At 36.8% G+C, this 23,991-nt stretch overlaps 1 protein-coding gene across 1 annotated transcript in view; it reads right to left on the minus strand.

Annotated features, from left to right (window-relative positions):
- The window catches only part of PDE11A (phosphodiesterase 11A), a 126,647-nt gene that overhangs the window by 100,675 nt on the left and 1,981 nt on the right, over positions 1 to 23,991 (minus strand). Inside the window, exon 2 of the mRNA XM_051622801.1 lies at positions 7,233 to 7,391. Within this exon, the coding sequence (XP_051478761.1) occupies positions 7,233 to 7,391 (159 nt within the window). The remainder of the gene's footprint in view (positions 1 to 7,232; positions 7,392 to 23,991) is intronic.

Genomic DNA, 23,991 nt, shown 5'->3' on the forward strand with positions numbered 1-23,991 from the left:
AAATGTTTCCTTTTATGTGCTTCCATAACAAGACCTCAATGCAGGTTTCTCTTGAAGCAAACAAGATTTTCCTGATGAGACATTTGATCAAAATAATGTAGCTGCTTTAGGGCAGTTTTGTCAACAAAAGGAAGACAGCTAAAGGTAAAACCTCTATTACTTAGTTAATGCAATAACATCCAACACTTTTCTAGCAAATTCCTTATACAGACAGTGCATAAGACTTACACTGTAACACAAATACACATCACAGCACTCAGACTATTTTGTAGTAGGCATTTTTTCTGCTGACAGACAAACCAAATGAAATTCTAATCCTCCTGTGCCTTTATATTATTGTTATTCAACATTTTGATATTCAAATAATTTAAGTGCAAATTATATTAATACAGTATTAAAAAAAAGATCAAATAACATTAAGGTCACAGTTTCTAGTTACTGAAGTATCTGAAAATTATGATCAGACATGCCAGATTCTTGGCTTCTGGGCTTTATGATCATGGCATTTTGTTGATTACCTGTGAAGCCAGTTCATATGTTTGACCAGTAGAGATCTGGACTCCTTTAGCTCCCTGTGAATACTAGTGAAAGGGGGAAACAGGGCACCAGCTCTAGGGCTATTTTTATGCTTCAGAATTTGCAGGAAGACCCAGAGATGTCCTACTAAGATCCAGAGTATTACTGAATGTTTCATAACTAATATCTCTAATGGATGACCTATCCTCATAATGCCTCTGGAATTTTTTTTTCAAACTGGGACATAATTAATAAAAATCATTCCAACTATATTTTTTTATAACATTACTGTATTAAGGATGAAGGAAAGCACCAATGTTTTCAAATGTTGTATTATATACAAACGCTTAATGCTGTAACAAAAAGGCTTCAGTTTCCTAGAAAATTAATATGACTCCTTCCACAAATTGCCAAACAAAACAGTAAAAAACACACCTTTAACTCAGGCTGTAAAGCACTGCACCTATTACAATCAGCCCACTGAAGGCTCAGGATTCTGTGTGACTGCATTTTAGGCATCCTAAGTCCTCCACATTTAATTAAATATTCCATATGGATTTCTAAATGCACAGAGGTTTGATGCTTAAAAACCCATGATGTCAGCAGAGATTCTTCTATTTAGTTTATTGAGCTTTAAGTCAAATACTACAAACATTAGCAAAATGACAGTCTAGGTATACAGACAAGAGCTCTTATTTGTTTAAGTTTCTCTGTATTAATTATTTAAGAAGACACAAGAATACAACATATGGAAAGAGCCAACAGGTTCAGATTCCTGCTGCAATTGCAGGAACAATCCAGTTACCTTTTCTGCTGTCACCATCATATAAGAACAAAAGCCCAGTTCCCACAAAAACAAACAAAACCAGAAAAACCCCACAAAACATTAAAAACTTCACTGTTCTATAGACAAACTCTTCCTGATGCCAAACCTAACAATGTGTTTGTTTTATGATTGTATTTAGAGGCCTCAAACATCAAAGATTTAGTCTAACACATACTATAAACCAAAGCAACAAGGTAGCCTCTGAGCCTAGGAAAATCCATATTTGTATTTGAAAAAACAATAGTTCATTAAAATATCACTGTGTGACACAACTTAGACATGTTTCCACATCTCAGAGACAAAAATGTCTGGTTCCAATATTAACTGTCAGTATCAAACTTGAGCTATTGATAAAGATACATTTTTTGTTAAGTTTAAAGCACATTTAAAGAGTTCTGTAATTAAAAATCTAGACTTTCTCCTTAACTTGAAAGTATGACTGAATGCATGCAAGACTAACTAAGGTCCATTCAGATCTTGTCACTTCAGTCATTTAGTGCTGTTGGTTGCAAACAAGTGGTGTGAAGCTGCCTTGATAAAGCAAACATTCTAGTGACAAATTGTTTTAAACTCCCTCAGCAAGAGAGCTCAGTTACTGTGATTAATTTTAATATAGTGTTGTGAAGCAAGCACTTTGAGAACTGTGCCTAACAGACCATTTGAGTTTTCCCAGATAGTTGAAGTGCTTAGCACCTTTATCCTTCAACTGTCTTTGTTGTTTTCTGCCTTCTTTCAGCAAATTTGTCTCTTGCATTGGGATCTAAGTGACATAAGGGCCACATGATACCTTTGAGGATTATGCCAATTTTAAATAATAGCTTCTGGAGTCTCGCTGCCATGCAGATTTTCAGAGAACCAAGGCAGACTTTAGCAGGTGGTCATCACATACTGCAAAAAAAATCTTTGCCCAATTTGTTTATGTTCCTTTCTAGTTGATGCCTCAAAATAATTTTCAGGTGACATTTTTAGTAAATTCCTCACACTCACAGAGCTGGGGTCATCATTTTCACAACAGTCAGAGATGCTTACTAGGCAAAGGAGTGATCCAGAACAGGCAGTTTTGTTTTCAGTTGATTACTTCCCCAATATAAAGAAGCCCTTCTAGCTGATTTTAAAATTGCTACCTGCCAGCATGGTTCTAAACCCATCATGCAAAAACTAACAGAAAAAAAATATAAGCAGATATAACACAAGCCCTGCAAACCATTCATCACTATGGTAGAGCCAGTATAGGATATATTTAAGCCTTAACAAATGTATACCAAGAAGAGCACACTAAACAGGGCAATCACAGGGCTGCTATTAGGAAAAAATATCGGCGCATGAGAAAACCATACCTTCAAGTCCCCACAGACCACATATTCAGCAGCTGAATCCTGGAATCATACATATTTCTTAATAAGACTATGCACAGAGTACAGACAACCATATAGAGTTCTTCCTTCCCCCTCTCAGGAGGGCTCTCACTGCATTCAAACTACTGCTTTTCAGTAAGTCAAGAAGGATTTAACTCAAGCTGGCTGTCCTGGGTAGTTTTCCCACAGTCAGTTCTGTTCTTTCAGGCTAAGAAGACATCAGAGCAAAGAGAACAAGGATGTCAGTTTAAGTGACTGTAGAGCTGCTGCTGCTCTTTGTGAGCCTCTCTAATGAAGTATTAGATTTGTTTTGGCACCACATCTCAGAAGACTCTGAAGGGCATACACTAATCTAAACTACAGACTGCCAAACTTGTGAGGCTTAATTTCTTACCAGTCCTGGAACAAGTATGACTTGCCAGCAAACAGCACATACTTAAATGATTCTTCAGGATAGTACTGGGAATACTGACAGGGTGTACAGCTCTTTTCAAAGTTCTTTTTTTTTTAATCTTCCTGCTCTGTATCTGTGCAGATGAACTGGTGCCTTCAGTTGCAAGACACATTCAAAAGAATACCACCAGGCTACTTCTCCAGAAAGTTACCATTTACACAACATAATGCAATAGTGATGGCTGATACAGAAAAGTAAAAAGGTATTCTATGATTGTTTGTATCAAACTGAAAATCTCTGACATCACTCTGTTCAACTGAGCCACTGATGTTGAGGAGACAGAACACATTGAGAGACAGAGCAGTTTCTCTGATGCCAGTGGCTGTCAAGTCTAGTTCTGCATTGTTAAATTAATTGGTTGAAACACCCCTTGCACCAAAAGGAGAACTCTAGCAATGGAAAACAATCATTACATGTGGAAAATTCACTTAGACTTGTTATTAGTGGTGTTACTATCACCAAAGTCAGATGTAGAAGAAACCTGAAAATTTCCCATGAAAACCAAAACTAAAAAAATTTTGACATCTAATACTCCATTTTAGAAATTGCAAAATATAATCTTGCTTACAGTTTAGGAGCATGAAAAGCTTCTGAAATCTTAAATATTTTATTTACTTTCAACTTCCTGAAAATAACTAAGCATACATAAAAATGATGCTAGCATCTACTAAGTTCTAATTGAAAACATAATTCTTTGTTTTCTGTTGACTCAAGACAGTAGTGCCCCCAAGTGACATTTCATTACACAATGTAGTCTTGTAGCAGTGTAAAAAAACCCCAACAGATTATTTTAATTGTTTCACACAAAACTGAGAGAGGATAGACACTTGCAAACAATAGTTAGACTTAAATGACACTGACCTTTCCTTGAGAGGGCTGGGGTGGGGGTGAGTAGGAAAAGGAGGAGTAATTTACACTTTCATTTTCTAACCATTCTGAAGCTGCTAATTGTCATAAATTGTAACATTAACCAAGCTACTTATCAGGCTTTTCTACACAAACCACCTCTATGTCCAGGTAGACCTTTTCTAAGGACTTACCAGTTTTTGCTTTTCCCCATTCCTCACAATCCACTTCTGCTGATATTATGATTAAAAAAAAAACAAAAAACAAAAAACAAACAACACAAAAATATTTGCTAATCTTGCAAGACATTCTCCTGAAAGTGTGTGCTCTCTTGCTTCCCAAAGGTATATTGTGCTTTCTAGGTTCTCAGTGAGAGAAGAAACTTATGAATACAGATTTGGAAATAACAGCATACAGCCTGGCAAGCCTCATTACATCTAAGATCTACTACATGGCACAATCATAGTTATGTTCTCATTTTTTTATATAAACTCTACATGTGAAAACCCACTTAACATGTTCTTGAAGAGTTCTAACATATAGGCTTGAAAATATAAGAGTGCTATAAACGACCAGCAAACATGATATAAAGACGGCAAATTATGGGCAATGTGCTGATTTTAGATAATATTTAGCAGTCACTGAATAAAAGCACATGCCACAGCCTCAGTACCAACATCAAATACTTACACTAGTATGTTTGTGTAATACACACTTCACAAGTATACAGTTGTTTTGCTAGTGCAACGTATGGCAATCAAATGTAGTATCCATGATAAAGGCTGCATTTTAAATAAAATCTTTACACAGACACAGAGTAGAAATAAAAAGTGAAGAAAAAAGCCTATTCAGAGAAAATCTGTTTAATTTGCATTTGGCTACCCATATGGGGTAGCATATACTGCCAGATTTGTACTGTATTCTAGTAAGTCAACATTCAACACCCAATATTTTCAAGAATCAAAATTCAGAAGAAAACTAATGGTTACACAAGCTTAGATAACTTGTAAAGAAACAGTTTAAGTAGTACTGGGTCACTTCAGATATCTGAAAAAGTAGCATTTGAAAACTGAAAGTTAGAATCGGTTACACACACTCCTTGCAGAAATAGAAATTAAAAGCTAACTATTTTTGTGGAAAAACATTTTTATAAGCTTTCCGCAGAAAAGCTGTCTTAAATGTGGTGCTAGATAAGTGATACTGCCAGAGATAAGTCTATGACTTTCTTCCTTGTTACTCAACACATATTTAGAAGAAACATCTAACAAAGATATGATGCCAGATACACATATGCACTCTAAGTATTGTTCATGTAAATAATTTTTCAGTTTTATAAAATTACTAATAGCGTTGGTGGGAAGAGTAACCACAGGTAGTTGGCATTTCCATTTTTTTTTTAAAGCTCACTCTATGGTACTATATTCAACTGGGCAACTGAGTACTGTTAATCTGTCAAACCATAAGCTTTCTTACTGTCAGCCTAATTTATTGTCCACTCCTTTTACTTGTTGAGTGTACTTTAAAGATTATAATCCAAACATGCCTAGTTTTTCAACTTGGATCCAAATGCTTAGGTCTCAATGAGAATCTGAAGCTTGAAGTTTAAGAAGTTGTTAACAAGCAGCTCAGGAGCACAACAGATCACAATAAAACATTGAAACAGATTTCAGAAAAGCACTAAAAACAAGTAGTGGTTCACAGCAAGCAAGCTGGCTCTTCGTGTGTAAGTAGGTTTTGCTAAGAATAACTACTGGATTACCTCCACTTGACAACAAAGTTGTGCTAAGCCAAATAATCTAATAAAATTATAAAGGATATTTACTTATACCTGTTTCCATTGGAAGACATCTGGTAACTAATAAAATGTATAAAATAATCAGTACTTATCTTTACTCTTGCTCAACTTTAATGCATTCACTTATTAATATTTCACTTGGCAAAGATTTTTTTCACCTGGGCTGCAAAAGTTACCTCCACGTACTTAAATTTCAAAAAGGCCATAAATTTTTAATTACTCCCACCACACAGCAAACCAGATTATGCTGCTATTAACAGACATTATCCATCTAATCCATCCATTATCCATTATTCTCACTAAGCAATTGTTGCAAACTATGAAATGGCTTAAATGTATTTCTGTAAGTAAAACAAGAATGTAACTTCAACAAAGTACTAATAAATACAATTACTATGGTTTCTATAGAAGACAAGTTTGATTTTTGCAACATTTCACAGCCTTTATAAACCACTGTTCAACTTTATAATGTATTTAATTCATGTCAAGCCATATCGATTCTAAAAATAATCTCTATCTATTTAGATGAACCAGTAAGACAGGATTTTCCCCTTCCAATAAGCATCACTTAATATATTTGTCATAGCAGAGATGTCAACATGTATGTAATAACCAACAATGGCTCTGCATCAAATATTATCTGCTTCTGAAACAATATAAAGAACTTCTGAGGGGAAAGTCTGCCACTAAATACACTTCCACAAAAATTAGATGTAATACTTTAATAAACAGATGTACATTTTCCAACTGTATGCTTGAAAGAGACTCCATTTCTCTCTCTTCAGCAGAAAGTTACTGTTCTGTTCCTCCCCAGTTTGCTGACTTCTACCATTATTTTCCCCAGTCATCTCTTGGCTTTACATACATTTCACCTTGCTCCATCTATTCTCCTGCTTTTTAAGGTCACTTTACTCTTCAGATTTTGCTTCATATACACACCTAGTGTCTCCTTATCCTTTCACAAGCCTTTGGAAGCCTGCTATATTTTAGAATAGCATAAAGTTGTATATGCATAATCTCTAAAATAAAGGTTCTTTTTCATATGCTACAGGTATTTATCCCATGGAGACCATCAAGAGCTGGTGGTGATTTTTAAAGTCAGCAATCATAGGAGTGTCTCTGCGATGGTTCTTCCCAATGAACTTGTTCTTAAGGTAAGTTTTTAAAAATAAAGTTTTCCTATTAAGATCTATTACATTTAAAGAGTCTAAATCAGATTTAGAGACCATTAAGTAGAAGTTTCATCCACAAGACTTCCCACGTTTACGGAACAGATACACGTTTTATGTTGAGAACAACAAAAATGGGCATTTTATGCTAAGCACTCCTCAAAAACGTCATTAACACAAGAGCTGTACCATTTACTTATTTAGATTAAGTAGCTTTACAAGAGTCTACCAAGTTACAAAAGACATTTTTTTAAAATGAAAGTAATCTTACTTTTTCATCATCATCAGAAAAAGGGGCACCTCCAGGAGTCTTATTTATTGCTTGGGCAACACCAATAATCTCTCCATCACTGTTTCTTATGGGCATGCACAAGAGTGATTTTGTCTTGTAACCAGTCAGTTTGTCAATTTCATCATTGAAGCGACGATCCTTCAAAAGAAAATAAAGCATCATTAACATGCATGTCATACATCTAAACTATTTTCAGGCAAATTATTTTCCCAATGTCTTCTATAGTATATTCTGCAGTGTTATGTTATTGCTACTCTGATAGTACCCTGTTCTTTATGAGCTGTTTTTCCTCAGTTAAGATACCAAGAAAAAATTTTCTCTGAGGATGATCACAAGGCTTACCATTACATAACTGTGTTCACTGGAGTCCCACTTTTATACCCCAATTACAAGAATGACCTACCTAAAGGACTGCTACCAAAGCAGCTACCAGGAGAACATGGAAAATAAAGACAAATTAAAGGTATGTGGAACATAAATATGAGAAAAAAATGTGATAGACAGACTGCATAACACACTGCACAAAAGACAAAGCACAAGCTCCTCATCCCACAGCTCAGCACCATGGCTGATGGTGCTCTGGGGCCATCTATAAGCAGAAGGTCCTCCACTGCTCCATTACAAGAGTACAGACCTGCAAAGAGCACTGTGCCACCTTAATTGAGACCACAGAGCACAAGAATCAGCCACACAGACTCAATACATACCAATTTCTAGAATATCCCTTGCTGGAAAGTCACCACATTTACCTTAGAATCAAGCAATGGTGTCCATTAGCTGTATACAGCATGGACAGTAGCAGAATTAGGACTTTAATGCAAAACAAGGAGCATACATGAGTATGACACTATATATTCACCCTACGTCTTTCTCTGGTTGTTGTAAGTTTACAACAGTTCAATCTGAGCAGTGATCAAGGTGTGTTTAAGTACAAGCTGCTCTACTGATACGTACTTACTGACTGCCTGATATCTGCAGCAAATGAGTCTGTGAATTTTCTTTTTATACCATCTTATAACTAGTACTGGGACTATTCCATTTCAGACAGAAATGCTATATGAAGTTTCAATGCACTAAATTTATATTTGTCAATTTGCTGTGCTTGCACTACGTAAACTATGAAACAATGAAAGATTTTATGAAGGCTGTTTCACAATAAAAACATCCAACTAAAACACTGTGCAGCAGGCTGAAAATGTATGGGCAAATATCTGAGTGGTCTGAAAGTTCCTCAAATGAAGTATACCTCAACTAGAATTTTTTTTCATTAATCTGAAGTGCTCTAAGGGGCAAATTTAACAATTCAACTCTCATTAGTGTTAACAGAGCAGAGCAACTGACTCTTCACCAAAAAAGTTGACCCTTCAGCTGTACAAGTAGCAAACAGTTATTCAAGAATTCTACAAGTATGATTTCTTGTGATTGATTATTTTCAAATTTTGATAGCCAAGAACTGTACCCAATATCATCAAGTTTTCTATTATTGTTACATAGAATATTTCTGGGTGTGATTATTTAATATGCTTTTGGATCCACTTGCAGTTAGTTTTTTTGAAAAATTGTAATGTATAATTAACTATGAAAATTCTTTTTAATTAATGTATATATACAATCTCTAAATTATTAAGTTGCAGTGTAATCTTATTGATAATAAAACATGCACTTTCACAAAAAAAACAGAATACAAACTGTGAACATAAGACCCCTCTTACAACAAAATATTAAAAATGTTTATAACAGACCACATTGAATGGTAAAGATTAAGATGATCTTTGAAGTAACGGCACCAAGTACTTTGTCATTTAAATTTTTTTCTAAGGCAATAAAAGTGCCTATTTATTGAAGAATGTACATAAGAAATAAATGCTTGCATCACATCCAAAGAGGACTTTTCAAAACAAAATGAAAGTATTATATTAACACTATAATTGCTTCATACTTCTTGTTGTTATTCCTATTCTGTGTGGGGTCACAGTCCTGCACATACAGCTCTATCCCCAAAGCTATTCAGGTATTAAAATCTTAATAGCAGTACTGCTAATAACAATGCATCAAAATAATTAAGTTGCCTTCAGACAGTTCTTCAGATTGGAACATGGTTTAGGGGCAAGTGACATAACACATTTTACACTAAAGCACTAAAAGTAGTGTCTCATGTCTTAGTGAAAGCTTAGGAGCTTTAATACTTGTAGGAATTTCACAATGTAACCCACTGTAAAATATTATAAACTACAATCTTAAAAAATAGTTCAAAAAATACACCTAGAGTGACAATATTACATTTTGAGATCAAATTAATTTTATCACAATTAAAAAAAAAATTCCCATCATGTTATAGAGCACGACAGGCAGCAAAGACTGCTACCTAGTATATAAAATCATACATACACACTTACATTAGGCCATGCTGCCATTCACATCTGCATTCTGTAGATGCTCATAATTTCTCTGCCAAGTAGTCAGAGACACTTTTTGGACCCAGTTCTGTTTCACATTGAGTTTAACACATTAAATAAGACTTATGTGGGATAGTATTCAAATGGGGTACAAACAGGTTTTCAAAGAAATACAATAAAATCTCAGCTCTTTCTGGAAAACTAACTACAAGTGTTCCCATTTAAAACAAATTCCCCAAATGCCAATATAATTCGCAGGATATTGCTTAGGTAAAGACATGTCTCAAGGAGTATGTTGTTTGGCTTTGCAGTTTGTTTAACCTACCTCTGCAGGACACATGGAGCTAGTTACCTCTGAAGAAAGATTACTGCATATACACACAGAAGTGTTTAAAAGATGTAATAAATATCTTTTCATATGACTTTCTGTGCTTGACAGAATAGTAAGAGGTGCTTATAGTACTTTTAGCCATTAAACAATCTGAAGATTTTCTTAAATACAGTAACATTTGTAGAAAGCAAACAGCTGAGAGCAAAATTAAAATCTTAGCCAAAAATTACTTTCAATGTAGATTGACAAAAACTAAAGTGAACAGAAACAAACATGGCTTGTTTGTATACATGGCAGTGTGTAGACACACATTTTCTGGAACAGCACAGCTTGAACTGCAGATCACAAAGTGACCCAAAGGATACTGCAAAGTTCAAAAGAGGTAGTGCTAACATCTTTGCTAATCTTGGTAGAGAAATCTTCAACAGGTCTTTATCAGCCATAGAGGAAATTAATGTTACTTACTGGCAGCAGCCCCATTTCTCCAGGGCAAAGTTAGCATTTATGCTGCATGTGATAGTTACAGCCAGTTCTCACTCCCCTAACATGAGGGAACTGAGCTGTTCCAGGAAAATAAGCACAAGTTTTGTTTTCAAAAGTGTAGATGATACAGGCTGTGAAATCATGCCTATACTTGTCTCAGATAATGAAAACAATACTTACAATCTTCAATCTAAGATAAGATTTGATTGCAATAAGGAAGAGATAATTCATTAAATCTTTACTGATGCTAAAAATGGACAGACTCCCCCCCTCCTTGCAATTCTATTTCTATTTTTATTTTCTTGTTGTAAATCGCAGATGCTATAGCAATAGACTGCTTCAGTCACCTAAAAAAAGAGACAATTTAGAAATGCTTTACACTCCCTCATCATTACATTTAACATATACATTTGGCTATTATATTACCTGTTGCAAGTTTACATACCTTTCAACCATAAAGAATTAATATCAACTGTGGTGTTTATATATAGCTTATAGTATTCTTCAGCTGGAGTATATCAAGCTCTTGGTTCTTTTTAAATTATAATATTTTCTTTTTTTGTTGTTTTAATTTTATAACTTCATTATGAGTTGCTCTTTTTCCTTAGACCCATTTCTGCCACTAGAGTGTATTAAACAGTCTTTGCTTCCATAAAAACCAGATTACTAATATGCAATCTTTTATAAGATCCCCTTGAATTATATGTGCCTAACAACTTCTGTAGAAGAATGAGAACCACCATGATGAATGGTTTTAATAATAGCATCAAGAGCCCAGATCTGCCTGATCTTGTGATCTTCTACATGCTCCTAAACACTGTCACAGAATCTTAGGGGTTGGAAGGGACCTCGAAAGATCACCTAGTCCAACCTCCTTCCAGAGCAGGGTCACCCAGAGCACATCACACAGGAACACATCCAGGCGGGTTTTGAATGTCTCCAGCAAAGGAGACTCCCCGACCTCTCTGGGCAGCCTGTTCCAGTGCTCTGTCAGTACAGTAAAGTACAGCACAGTAAAGAAGTTTTTTCTGATGTTTACATGGACCCTCCTATGTTCCAGTTTGCACCCATTGCCCCCTGTCCTATCACTAGACATCACTGAAAATTTCATATTACCTCCAATAGAAGCCAAGTCACTCTGCACTGTAGAAAGAGCCTAGAAGGATAATGTTCCTATTCAACAGTACAAAGTGAAATGTAGTGCAATTATCACACAGTAGGCTTCATCAATGAATTAATTACACATTTCTTCAATTACTTCTTGGTAATATCTGAACTACAGTAGTGGCTGATCTTGGCTGAACACCAGGTGCACACCAAGCCACTCTACCACTCCCCTCCTCAGCGGGACAGAGGGAGAGAAAATAAGATGGAAAAAACTCATGGGTCAAGATAAAAGCTGTTTAATAAAGCAAAAGCAAAGGCCAAGCACATAAGCAAACTAAACCAGAAGTTTTATTCTCTACTTCCCATCAGCATTCTAAGTCACTTCCCAGGATTCCCAGGAAGTAGGGCTTCAGAGTGCATAGCAGTTACTTTAAAGACAAATGTCATAATAACAAATGCCACCCACACCCCTCCCCTCCACTCCCACGTACTCTTAGTTTTTATTGCTGAGCAGACATAATATGATATGGAATATCCTTTTGGCCAGTCTGGGTCAGCTGCCCTGGCTCTGTCCCCTCCCAGGATCTTACCCACCCCTGGCCTGGTGGTGAGGAGGGATGTTGTAGAGACCACAACAACTGATCATCAGCAGCCAAGGGTGTTATCAACACATTTCTAGCTACCAATACAAAGCACAGCACTATTAGGGCTGCTGTGAGGAAAACAATCTACATCTCAGATTCAATACTACTATTTAGAATTTGCTATTATTGCCAAAATATTGATAATATGCTTTGTATAACTAGAGAGACCGGTCCCTCCTCTACTCATTTTGTTCTAAGCAAAACAGTACATCAGGAAACACCAAAATGACAACATGCCTTGACTGGAAACATTGTTGCCGATTTACCTCCTGTGGCCCTTGTAAAAGAAGTAAACATTCATGGAGTAGTTTAATTGAAAACGGACAGCTGTTGCACAGGCCAAAAATGACTAGTCATTCATTTCTCTAAATGCACTCTTCTAAGAGAGACATCATTGTAAGACAAAACAGAGGTCTGAGAAAAAAAATCAGGAAGACTATTCATGTTTGAGTTTCTTCTGTCTAGGTAATAAGATCCAATTGTAATTTACAATCCTGTGGTATGTGTAGTCACTGCCTTTTAAACAGGCCTCAAGATCAACACACAAAGTGCTGTTTGACCTGCAGTGCATGGTGGCACATGGGATAGGGGCTTGTGAACCTGTCTGAATTGGATATATCCAGTGCAGCTGCCAGTGTTAGGAACAGATTTAATAATGAGCTATCAATCCTGTGTTCCTTAATGGAGGCTATGGAGAACCACAGAAGCAGGAGGGATTAGCAATCTGGAAAGTGTTTTTTAAAGCACAAATACTGCTTCCCAGTTAAAGTGGATTTTGGAAGTTTCCTGTTTGTATCTCTCGCTGGGATCTCTACAATAGGGAAAAGGAAAACAGCAGGGATCCTGGAGCAATCAGACAGCCTTAGTCCCAGAAGCATGCCATGCAACAGAGAGATGTAACAATATGTTTTGGTCTTCCTGCCATGTGATATCAGATTATCCATGTATGGTAGAGAACTAGACTACCTTTTGCAGAAGTATATTACATCTCTAAAGCACAGTCTCTAAAGACTAAAGGTGCAGTAAACACAGTAAAGCTAATGCACTTAACAGGGGCAGGGGGAAGTAGATATTTTTTAGGAATATCTCAACAAAAACTCAGTAAAAATTGATAATCATCAAGATGGGAAGTGAAACTCTACCTTAATCTTTTGAGGAAAAGCAGGCAAGGATTTTATTTTTAAGAGATTTGTGAAAATGAAAAGGAAAGGTACGTAAGTAAATAAAATACTGTTTCTGGCAACATTAATACTGTTGAATCATGCAATATATACATATAAAAGCTGAATGACCTGCATTATGTCCCACAACTCTTATCCCCCACCCCTCTTCTTCCATAATAGTATGCAGGATCTAGCTGAGCAGTTCTACTGGGCTTAACAGCATCAATAAAAACCTCAATGCCCAAGTGTTGACTGTGATGGCTGACAAGCATGTAAAAAGTTTAGGTCTGCCTCTACTCAGAGGGTAGTAACCATGAGCAAGGAGGCGTGTTTAGCAGCCAATAAGAAAGCTGCCAAATCAGAGAGAAGCCCTCTGTCAGACTGCAAACATTGTGAAACAAACTGCCACATGTTAGAACAGCCTGCAGCACATCTGCACTGAGCTCCCAGGTAGAGAGAGTATCAATGTTGGCAATACCAATGCAACACTTGCTTTCAAGTTTCCTTTACAATCAAGATTTACATTCTGAAATTAGAGACAGGCCAGATACAAGTTATACTTTTGAGCAAGATACTTGACCATAACTGTAATTACACTGGCAGCATTTTCAAGCAAGAACACTCAAGAACTACAAGTCTTTCACTGACTGTTGAAAACATTACTAAAAGGAAATATACTTGGGTTTACTGCTTTGGATCTATATAATGAGATTTCTAGAAGCCAAATATATTCAAAATGTGAAGACTGAGGCACTTTTACTAGAATTTCACAACTGCCAACAAGGAAGTTACTCTGTAGGATAAACTTTTTCCTTTTCTCAAGTTATTTATCTATTGTAAATTCTTATTTGCAGAAATATTGCCATGTAAAGTGTACTAATCCAGTAAAGACACAGAAGAGAACAGGCTTGATTAGTCAATCCAAGTGCTGGTATTCCAGCTGCATGCACAGTGATGCTGCAGTCTCAGTTCTTCTTTAACATATTTAAAGATTGTCAATAAAAAAAGAACATCTTCATGCTTTATTCTATAAAAGACGAGGTTAAGGTACAGAGGTTTTTCTCCTATGGTTCTAGAATTGCATAATGTTATCAAAATCTCAAGTTTGTTTTTTTTTAAATAAGTTTCTAGTTCCTGTAACTGTGAGGATAACATTAAAAGTGTGTTCTGAAAATAATCAACAACATAAGGATCAGAAAGGATGGAAACTGGAACAGCAGTTGTGACAGCATTAATTCTGTGAGATGGTATATTCCAATTCACTTTTCTAGATCCCCTACCTTCACCTTATCAGATGAAAACTCATGATATTGACCATGCTTACAAGCTCTGATCCTATAAAATACTCATTATGTGCCTGAGGTTTCAAGCAATTTTAATCAGGACCTAACAAAATAATGCCCATCTCCCATATCTTAAGTCCTCCAAATTGACCTCTGCATTCATAAAATGAGTCAGTAAATCTGACAGAGCTATACAGAAATACAGCAAGGACTGAAAAAAATTAAATCAACTCTTCTATTGATGTAAGTGGCAAACAAGAGAAAAATCCATTAAGGCCCAGTTCTCTTTGCTTGTATCAGTAGCAAACAGACCATGGATCTGAGGTCACCAACGTACACAATCTGTGATAATGATTAAACCTGAACAGTTACACATAGCATAAGCCTAAAAAAAAAAATAAATCCATGCTGACCAGGAAAAACAGGTAAAACCTTACTAAAAAGTGACCATTGCTACCATTTACTGAAAGGATCTACACATTTCCAACTAAAAAAATCTTCTCAAAAAATTCTATGGACATGCACTATTCCACAGAAGGCCAAGACTGTCTCCAAGACTCCCACAAAACAGTCAAAACAAGTATTTATTTCTTGTTTTATCTTACTTAAATCTGCATTTCTTCTTTTCTCAAGACATTTCAAGCAACAGAAAAGATTATGTTAGAAATAAAACCAGTTTTAACTTCTGCACAAAGTTTCATAAACTGAATTTCAGTGTTGATTTTCATTTTAAGTAGGTGGTTCACACACTGTTAGTAAAGGTACAGATTTTGTTGTTTGATGAGGTTTTTTTTAAACATTTGGATAGCCCTTTGACCTTGGAAAGAAAATATGTCCTTTTATATCCTTAGCAAAGCTAGGACAATTTATATATTACTAGCATAATTTAGAACAAAAAAAAAAAGTACAATCTTAAACCAAGTTAGCTAAGAGTCAAATATTGTAATTGAGGATGAAATCTGCCTGAATACATTTTCTAGAATTAAATGTTCATGACAAAGACACTTCTTTCCTTCTCCAAACCCTAAGGAGAAAGTTTTTAAGCTAATGAAATAGACTAAGTGACTCAGCCAAAGCCAATAGTTACAAGGAAAAGCAAATTTTTTTTTTTTCATTTGAAAACATTGTTTTTTAATCACACAGAACACAAGATGTACTTAATTAACTAGCCTGGCCTACTACATTTTACAGAGGTTTGTTTGGGGTTTTTTGTTCTGCTTTTTTTTTCCTTAGGAAGGGTTCAAGAAAAAAAACAACAAAACACAAGAAACTTGCAGCAAAAATTCTTTGAACATACTGTATTTAAATTACTAAATGAGTTGGCTAAGTTGTATCAAAAATAGGTAATAAAAATAATATGTTTGACAGCATCATTAACCTGAGTTGGAAGAGACCTATTACATTTCTTAACCATGCATACTATGGGTATATATTACAAATGTTCATAGACAACAAAAAGAGTAATCCAAAAGACACCAAATTATCTAGATTCAATGCATAATATTAAAAACCTAAATACAAATCAAAATTAAGACATCCAGTCTGTTCTATATAATCTAAAATCACCTATGGTATAAATTACTTTATGCATAAACAAAACAGAAATTGAGTAATAAGCCACTACAGTAGATATGGGCAAAACCTTGCAGAGAAGAAACTTGCACAGAAAAAACAAGTAATAAAGCAATCTCTTGAGTGACTTCCATGTCAGGAGTGCTGTAGCTATTCCTGTCATCTCCCCCAAAATCCATAAAGTCACAGAGACAAAGACAGCAGGAGTTCAAATGAGTACCCTTCAACAGCAGCACAAACCTCATTCTCTCAAGCAAATAAGCACACAATCCAGTTATATTGTGACTATTTATATAGCATTGCAACTTTTTTTTTTTAAGATAAAACAAATAAGACAGTTAAGAATGCACAAAACAGCTTGGCTAACTTGATTTCTTCAATCCCAAGACAATTCCTAAGAAAGCAGGGAACATTGACCATAAAAATTCTTAATTTCTAGATTTAAAACTAAATAAGCCCATATATAGTTTGAAATTTAAAAATAGCTTACTTTGAAAAAAAAAAAAGTTTTAATCTGAAGTACTGAAATTTTGGGGGTTTGTTGTGTTTTGATTTTTTTAATGTGTCTGCAGCTTGGGGCTTCTTCCTTAGTTTGATTGGTGGGGATGCGTTACATAATGTATTTTCTTTTCTGACCACTGTTTAATATCTTAGACAAGAGACAGAAATAACTATGCATTGTCTACTTAAGACTGCCTGTGACTTTTTTTTTTTTTCTATTAATTGTGTTCCAATCTCTTAAACAGGAGTAAATATAACTTATGAAGTGAGAGAGTTGCGTAAATAGGACAGAATCTAGTTGGAGGCCTGTGACTAGCGGAGTCCCTCAGGGATCGGTGCTATTCAATATTCTCATCAACAACCTAGATGAGGGAACAGAGTGTGCCCTCAGCAAGTTTGCTGATGACACTAAACTGGGAGGTCTGGCTGACACACCAGAAGGCTGTGCTGCCATTCAGCAAGACCTGGACAGGCAGGAGAGTTGGATGGGGAGAAACTTGACGAAATTCGACAAGGGCAGGTGTAGAGTCTTGCATCCAGGGAAGAACAACCCCAGGTATCAGTACAGGTTGGGGGTGCTGACCTACTGGAGAGCAGTGTAGGAGAAAGGAACCTGGGGGTCCTGATGGACAGGAGGATGACCATGAGCCAGCAGTGTGCCCCTGTAGCCAAGAAGGCCAATGGCATCCTGGGGTGCATTATGTGGAATATTGTGTCCAGTTCTGGACCCCTCAGTTCAAGAAGGACAGGGAACTGCTTGAAAGAGTCCAGCACAGAGCCACAGAGATGAAGGGAGTGGAACATCTCCCTTATGAGGAAAGGCTGAGGGAGCTGGGTCTCTTGAGCTTGGAGAAGAGGAGACTGAGGGGCAACCTTATCAATGTTTACAAATATGTTAAGGGCAAGTGTCAGGAGGACAGAGCCAGGCTTTTTTCAGTGATGTCCAGTGATAGGACAAGGAGCAATGGGTGCAAACTGGAACATAGGAGGGTCCACATAAACATCAGAAAAAAACTTCTTTACTGTGAGAGTGACACAGCACTGCAACAGGCTGCCCAGAGAGGTTGGGGAGTCTCCTTTGCCGTGTGATGTGTCTAGGTGACCCTGCCTGGCAGGGGGGTTGGATTAGGTGATCTTTCGATGTTCCTTCCAACCCCTAACATTCTGTGATAAGTACTAGCAAGTTTTCAGACACAACTGCCAAGCTAATAAGCATAAGTGCATTTCATGCTTCATGATCCTACCTGCTCAAGAGCAGGGATCAGAAAAGACTCCTCTGTAGGACAATATTACTCAGACTCATCATGAAAGTTTTTTGTTTTCTTCCTTCAAAACAAACTCCAGTTAGATCACCAATGGCACAACAGTAAATCAAGGTGTAGTCTTAGGTATGGCTGCTTATGTGAGCTTATGCTCTGCTTGTACTAGTATTAAAAAAAGTTTACAAAGAAAGCTATTTTTCTGCTAACTGTAAATATTTAGTGACCAATCTCACTACTGGTTGCTGCATTACAGTGGCTCTCTCTGGCCTTCTGCACCAAGGGCTGACACTCTGCTGGGAACCAACCACAACCATATCCATGTTCCCATCTTGTTTCAACCTCACTTTTAGCCAGGTTCTAGCACTGATCTCCTAAATACTCATGATTGTTTATATTAATTCTATGTACACACAGGGATGCTCCTTGGAGCGAAGAAACCAACAGTACTCCTGGGTGTTTCAACACAAGTGTGTGTGGGTTTAAGCTTAGCACCCACAGGCAATTACACAAGTGAGCAACATGTGGTTTCAAGTGCTACAGAAGCAGTGTAATAAGATTGAATAATAAATTGAAAATATCTTATTGTAACAAAGCAGAAGCATTATTAAGCCACAATAATTTTAAATGTGCACTGTAGAGACATTAAGCTCAGACTGCACACAGTTGCTGTTACCCTGTTAACACACAGCTCTGCTGAGCCATCAAGTTGTTTCATACTTACAAAAGCAAACAAGTTAACTTGCAAAATTATGGATGCATGCTTATTAGCTTTGTTAGTCTATAACCAAATTATAAGAACATAAAACTGTAAAAGAAACCAAACAAAACGAAACATTCAGATTCTATAACATTTTGAAAAACTGAAAACCAATTAAACAAAACAGAAAAATCACTTACCAAACAAAACTACAGCTTTACTCAATCTTGTGCTTGTAACAAGATTTCAACTAAAATTTGAAAGGCTGAATCCTGCAGTTCTTCCTCACAGTCACTGACCAGCTCTAATCAAATATACTTACTTCCTTCTCACAGGAAAATTATAGGCCACAAAGGCACTAGCCTCACCCCTGTTCCACAGGGAAATTTTACAAGTATTTGAGGAAAAAAACACTTTAAACTGCCTGTCTTCTTCAGATAGATGTGCTGGCTGAGCAACAAGCCAGTAAAAGTCTGTCAGCTTAACAAAAGATGGCCTCACAGGGAGGCGGGAAAACCACCCAGCCCTCCAAAAGGCTTTCTGGGCTCAAGCGCAGCGTGACCAGCGGCCCAGGGGCCTGCTGAGGAGGGCAAGCAGGGGAGCCAGGCCTTGCAGCCACTCCTTTTGAGAGACCAAAGGCACCAGGGCACTGAGTACTTGCTCTGTAAAGCAACTGAAAAAGTGAGACAGCTAGATAATTTTTTTAATAATAAAAAAACCCCACAACACTCACATTACTGACCTATTAACACCCTGAACTCCTCCAGGCTTGTGTTTGCCTGAGAGCCTACAGCCACCCTGAGCACCCCCTCACACCAGCACCAAAACAAGACAGCACAGCTACCTTCAACATTGATTTTAAGCGTGCAAGCCCGGCAAGATGGCTGATAATTACCCAACAGCCCCAGTGAGAAAACTCATTACACATGTGGAGTACAGACTTCGGCCCAGAACTTGCACCAAACAAGCCCCATCTGGGCAACCTGTGCCAGCCCACCAGCCCACCTGCTGTCCATTCAAACCCATAAGGCAGCCAGGGCAGACAGAGCTGAGGCAGCAAACAGGTGTTATGCATCCATGAAGTAAGCCTGGGCAACCCTGGAGAACTGGCCACTGCTCCATCTGGTTGCTGAGGTAACCTTGCCCACCCCACACTAGCATGGAGAGGAAGCTATGTTCCCTTATGATACCTGCGGGCTGCCCTCAGCAATGTACATTGTGTTGTGCAGGCCTATCTGTCCTGGTGATTCACCTGAGCAGCAGCATGGGGACACAAAACTTTATATCTGAGCTCTCAGGTGGCTTTGGAGCTCTTCCTGCCCCTGGTAGACATGTCCAAGGCGAGAATTACAGTGGTGTGACCCATGAAAGCCTTAGGACATTTTACATGCCAGTCAAAAGTCACTCCCTGAAAAGACTCAGGGAGAGAAGGAGGTGACAGGAAGCGAAGACACCTCCTCAGCCACTGCCCTGAGGGCTCTCAGCTGTGGAGATGCAGGAGGATTCTGCCTTCTATGGGGAGATCCCTCTCTTCCAGGCCAGCACCACTGTGACACAAAGGATGGGTTTGCCTTTGCTGGGCAGAAGTTTCGGGGATAATTACAATATCCTTTCACCAGTTTACTGCCTTATACTTACAACTGCAAGTTTTCCTAAATTTTTCATGATGGGCTGGAGCATCCTTTTGTAGAAAGTTTGTTAGAACAGTTTAGTTCTTTACTGTTGCAATTATGTCTTCCGTTCCCTGTGGTACTTCCTCGTCATGTTTAATGCACAGCAAAAACGGTTTTAATTTGTTTTTTCTTTATTACATGGAATTAAAAAAAAAATATTGTTTATTCTGCTTACCAGGTTTCATGCTCACTGCTCTCTAAAGAGCAACCTCTGTCCTTGTTAAGAGTCAGCACTGAAACTAATATGACTGTTGGTGCCTGCTGCTCAAGGGCTGCTGAATAAAACAGCACCTGGAGGGTTTCCCATTTGCAGAACTGAACCCCTCAGGAGCCAGGGTTTTAATGCTTTAACTGCTCTTTAAAATTGAAAGAGGCATACTGTTAACATTGATGCTAACAAACTGTGACCATGTGTGATGAAATGTGGCTCCTCCTGGTTCATGAGCTTCTACACCACCAGCCCGTCCCAGCTGCGTGCTCACAGTCTGAAAGGCCCACACCCCTGGCAGTAACTTTGTAGTGCAGTCCTGGCACAGCAGGAGAGAATGACTGCTCAGAGCTCATCTGGAGAACACGACAAAGACAAAATTGGTGCCTGTACATAGGTGTTCAAGGATGTTTAAAATTTAGTGTAAAGCTGTGTGTGCATTAGCTGCATTACACCTGACCTAAACTTGAAAGAGGTAATAGTGGAGTATAGAACAAAGGAGCTTGATTTCTCTTGTTTTGCTTGATTTCAGTTCCAGTAATGCGGTTACATTTTCTTTTTAAAGACATGAGCTGTATTGAAAAAATAATTTCTGATCACCTTTTATGGAATTTTCTCCAGCTTACAAAACCCATGTCTTAACACGATACCATTTAATATTTCTCCTCTCTTTGTTGCCCACTTTATTAAAACATCAATCTGGTAAGTAATTTTTTTTTTTGTCTTTCAAAGCTACTTTTTAAATTCTGAATTTAACATAAAATACAGAGATTTTGTTCAGCTGACAGTGGTAAATGGCATAATATATTTTTCACAACTTTCTGATTAATACTTACTGTTCTAATGAGTAACATCTTTCTTCACTAGTTAGAAGGACTTGGGTTGTTATTAAAGTATCTCTCAACTTTCGCACAGCTGAAGGTATAAGAATAACCAAACATTACTTCTGATTCAAAATTTTTATTAAATACTGCTCTAGAGGATGGAACAAAATTGAAATGGATAAGTAATTTCAGTTAAACATCAAAGAAGACCTGTCAGAAGAAGGAATGACATGAAAAAATCCATAGGAAAAAAACTTAATTTTTTAAATAACTCGTAAGAACTGCAGATGAAGATTTAATGGCTTCTCTGCCTGTGTACTTACAATATGCTTAATAGTCCATATGTAAGTGCAAAAGCTAAATCTATCCTCTGTTAAAAGGAGCTTCAATGGACATTTAGGTTCCGAATTTCCTTGCCAGTGTGATTGGTTTCTTCCAACACATGCTCCAGACATAGTGTCTTATAAGAATAAGGAGTCAGAAATGCTTCCCAAAGTTAACACAGGAGAAGATGCCAGGCCTTATGTTAAAACTTAAACTGACCAGCAGTATAATTTACAAGTCAACAGGATTACTTCCAGGAGAAAGAGTTTTAAACTGTCTCCAAAATGCAAAGAAAGTCTCTGTCTCCTTTCTTGTTCTAAAATCCTCTGCAGTGCTAACTCTTACTGATTGGGTCATGTATTTTACAAATTGTTACAATTATAAATTCACTTTCATCGTGTGACTTAGCAATGTAATTAATAAAACTTTTAATATAATTAATGAAATCATGCAACTTTTAAATCAGTCATATAACATTCACCTAAACCTTTCTATAAACTATTTGTCCAATTCTCTGATGCTCAGTCACTACTGAACTTCATAAATCAAATTACCATGAGATGGTATATAGGTACTGCTTAGTATTAAATTAAATTATTATTATACAGTCCTTGATACATAGTATTAATTCCAAACCTTGTATCTAAGTATGCTTATTGAATTAAGGAGGATTTTTTACATGAACAGGTTTTGAAAGACTCAACAACAGTAATAATCACTTGGATCACAGAAAAGCCCTACCCTATTATTTGATTTCAATTTTTAGCTTCAGAAAACTGGAAATAATTTACAAGTATATTCTAAACCAGTCAGTCTGTGTAAGGGCACAGGAGACTGCCTGTGTGACGCATGTGACAGGAAATGACAGGACTTTAATGTAGTGTTAATAACACTGAGGTCCCATTAATGCCAGTAGTAGCTGGCAATACAAAGTGACAGCTCGATTTGTACTTGCTGGTAGAATTTCAGCTAGTGCTTGATCAGACTCTGAGAAAATAAATATGGTTGGATGATAATAAAACAAATTTCCCAATACTGTGAACTAAATAACAAAGTATATGGAAATACCTTTACCCCTTTTTAAACAAGTTTGTTAATTTCAGAAACAAGCAAAAAATCTTTAAGTTAACCTAGAGCAATTCCTCTAACCTAATATAAGGCCTTCTTCTATCAAACGGGAAGCATTAATATAGACACTCTCTTCAGTAGACAAAATGGTGCTGTGCTGTTGCCCCTTTTTCTTGAACTCCATCTGTCAGCCTGACAAAGTTTCCCAGTGCTGCTTTTTTTTCAAACTGACAATTGATTAAACAATTCCATTATTAGTGGCAATGCAGACAAAAAGCATATCATCATATGTATAAATTTTTAAAGTGATGCATTGTGAGCACTACAATGATGCAAAATGGAACAGCTGTCCTGTCTTTATGCACACATATCGGCTTATGGGCTTCTATAGGGTTCTTTATACAATTACATTAGAAAGGTCTCCTTTTAATGACACACAATGGATATATACGGTGCCAGATAAGAGAAGATTAAATGTACTAACTCAGAAAGATAACAGAAAGCAGATCCTCCATTTTATTATAATGCAAAACTTTCTTTCAAAATTGCAAGGTCTAAAGTTTATTTTGCACTACAGTTAATCAGAACTAACTCTACTGAAAGCAGGAAAATGCATTTCATATAATTACAGGATGAACTTGGCTAATAACTTTCCTTTCTGTTGCAATTAATGTACTTATAGCTTAATACACAACTATTTGTATTATTTATAATATTTTAATTGATTTTGAATAGGAGCCATACAAAAGAATAATTTAAATAGTACCAGAAATTGCAACTGGATGGTTTTTCCTTTTCTCTGTGAAAGAAACAGACCAACTGTTTAGCTGGGCTTTTTCATAAGGAAGTGAACACAAAGTGAACAAACACTGAAGAAAAAATAATACAGTTTCATAAGACTAGAAAACACCCTGTCTTTCTAGTGACATTCTCATCTCCCCAAAAAAGGTGGCTGGACCTATCCAGAGTTAAAAGAAGAGAACAAGCTCTTTCCCAGACAAAATCAGATATCCTTTATCTGTTCAGCTACTTGAGAACATCTTCTGCTTGACCACGAACAGCAGGTATTTTGGGAAGAGTACAGTTACAGAAGTGAAAGTAATAAAAGAAATCAGACGGTAAGACAAAGTGTGTAATAGAGAAAAGGAAAAACAAAGGAAGAAACATGCTTATATTTTTTCAAAGATGATCCAACGTTCATT

Source organism: Apus apus, chromosome 6 (assembly GCF_020740795.1).
Source record: "Apus apus isolate bApuApu2 chromosome 6, bApuApu2.pri.cur, whole genome shotgun sequence".
NCBI lineage: Eukaryota > Metazoa > Chordata > Aves > Apodiformes > Apodidae > Apus > Apus apus.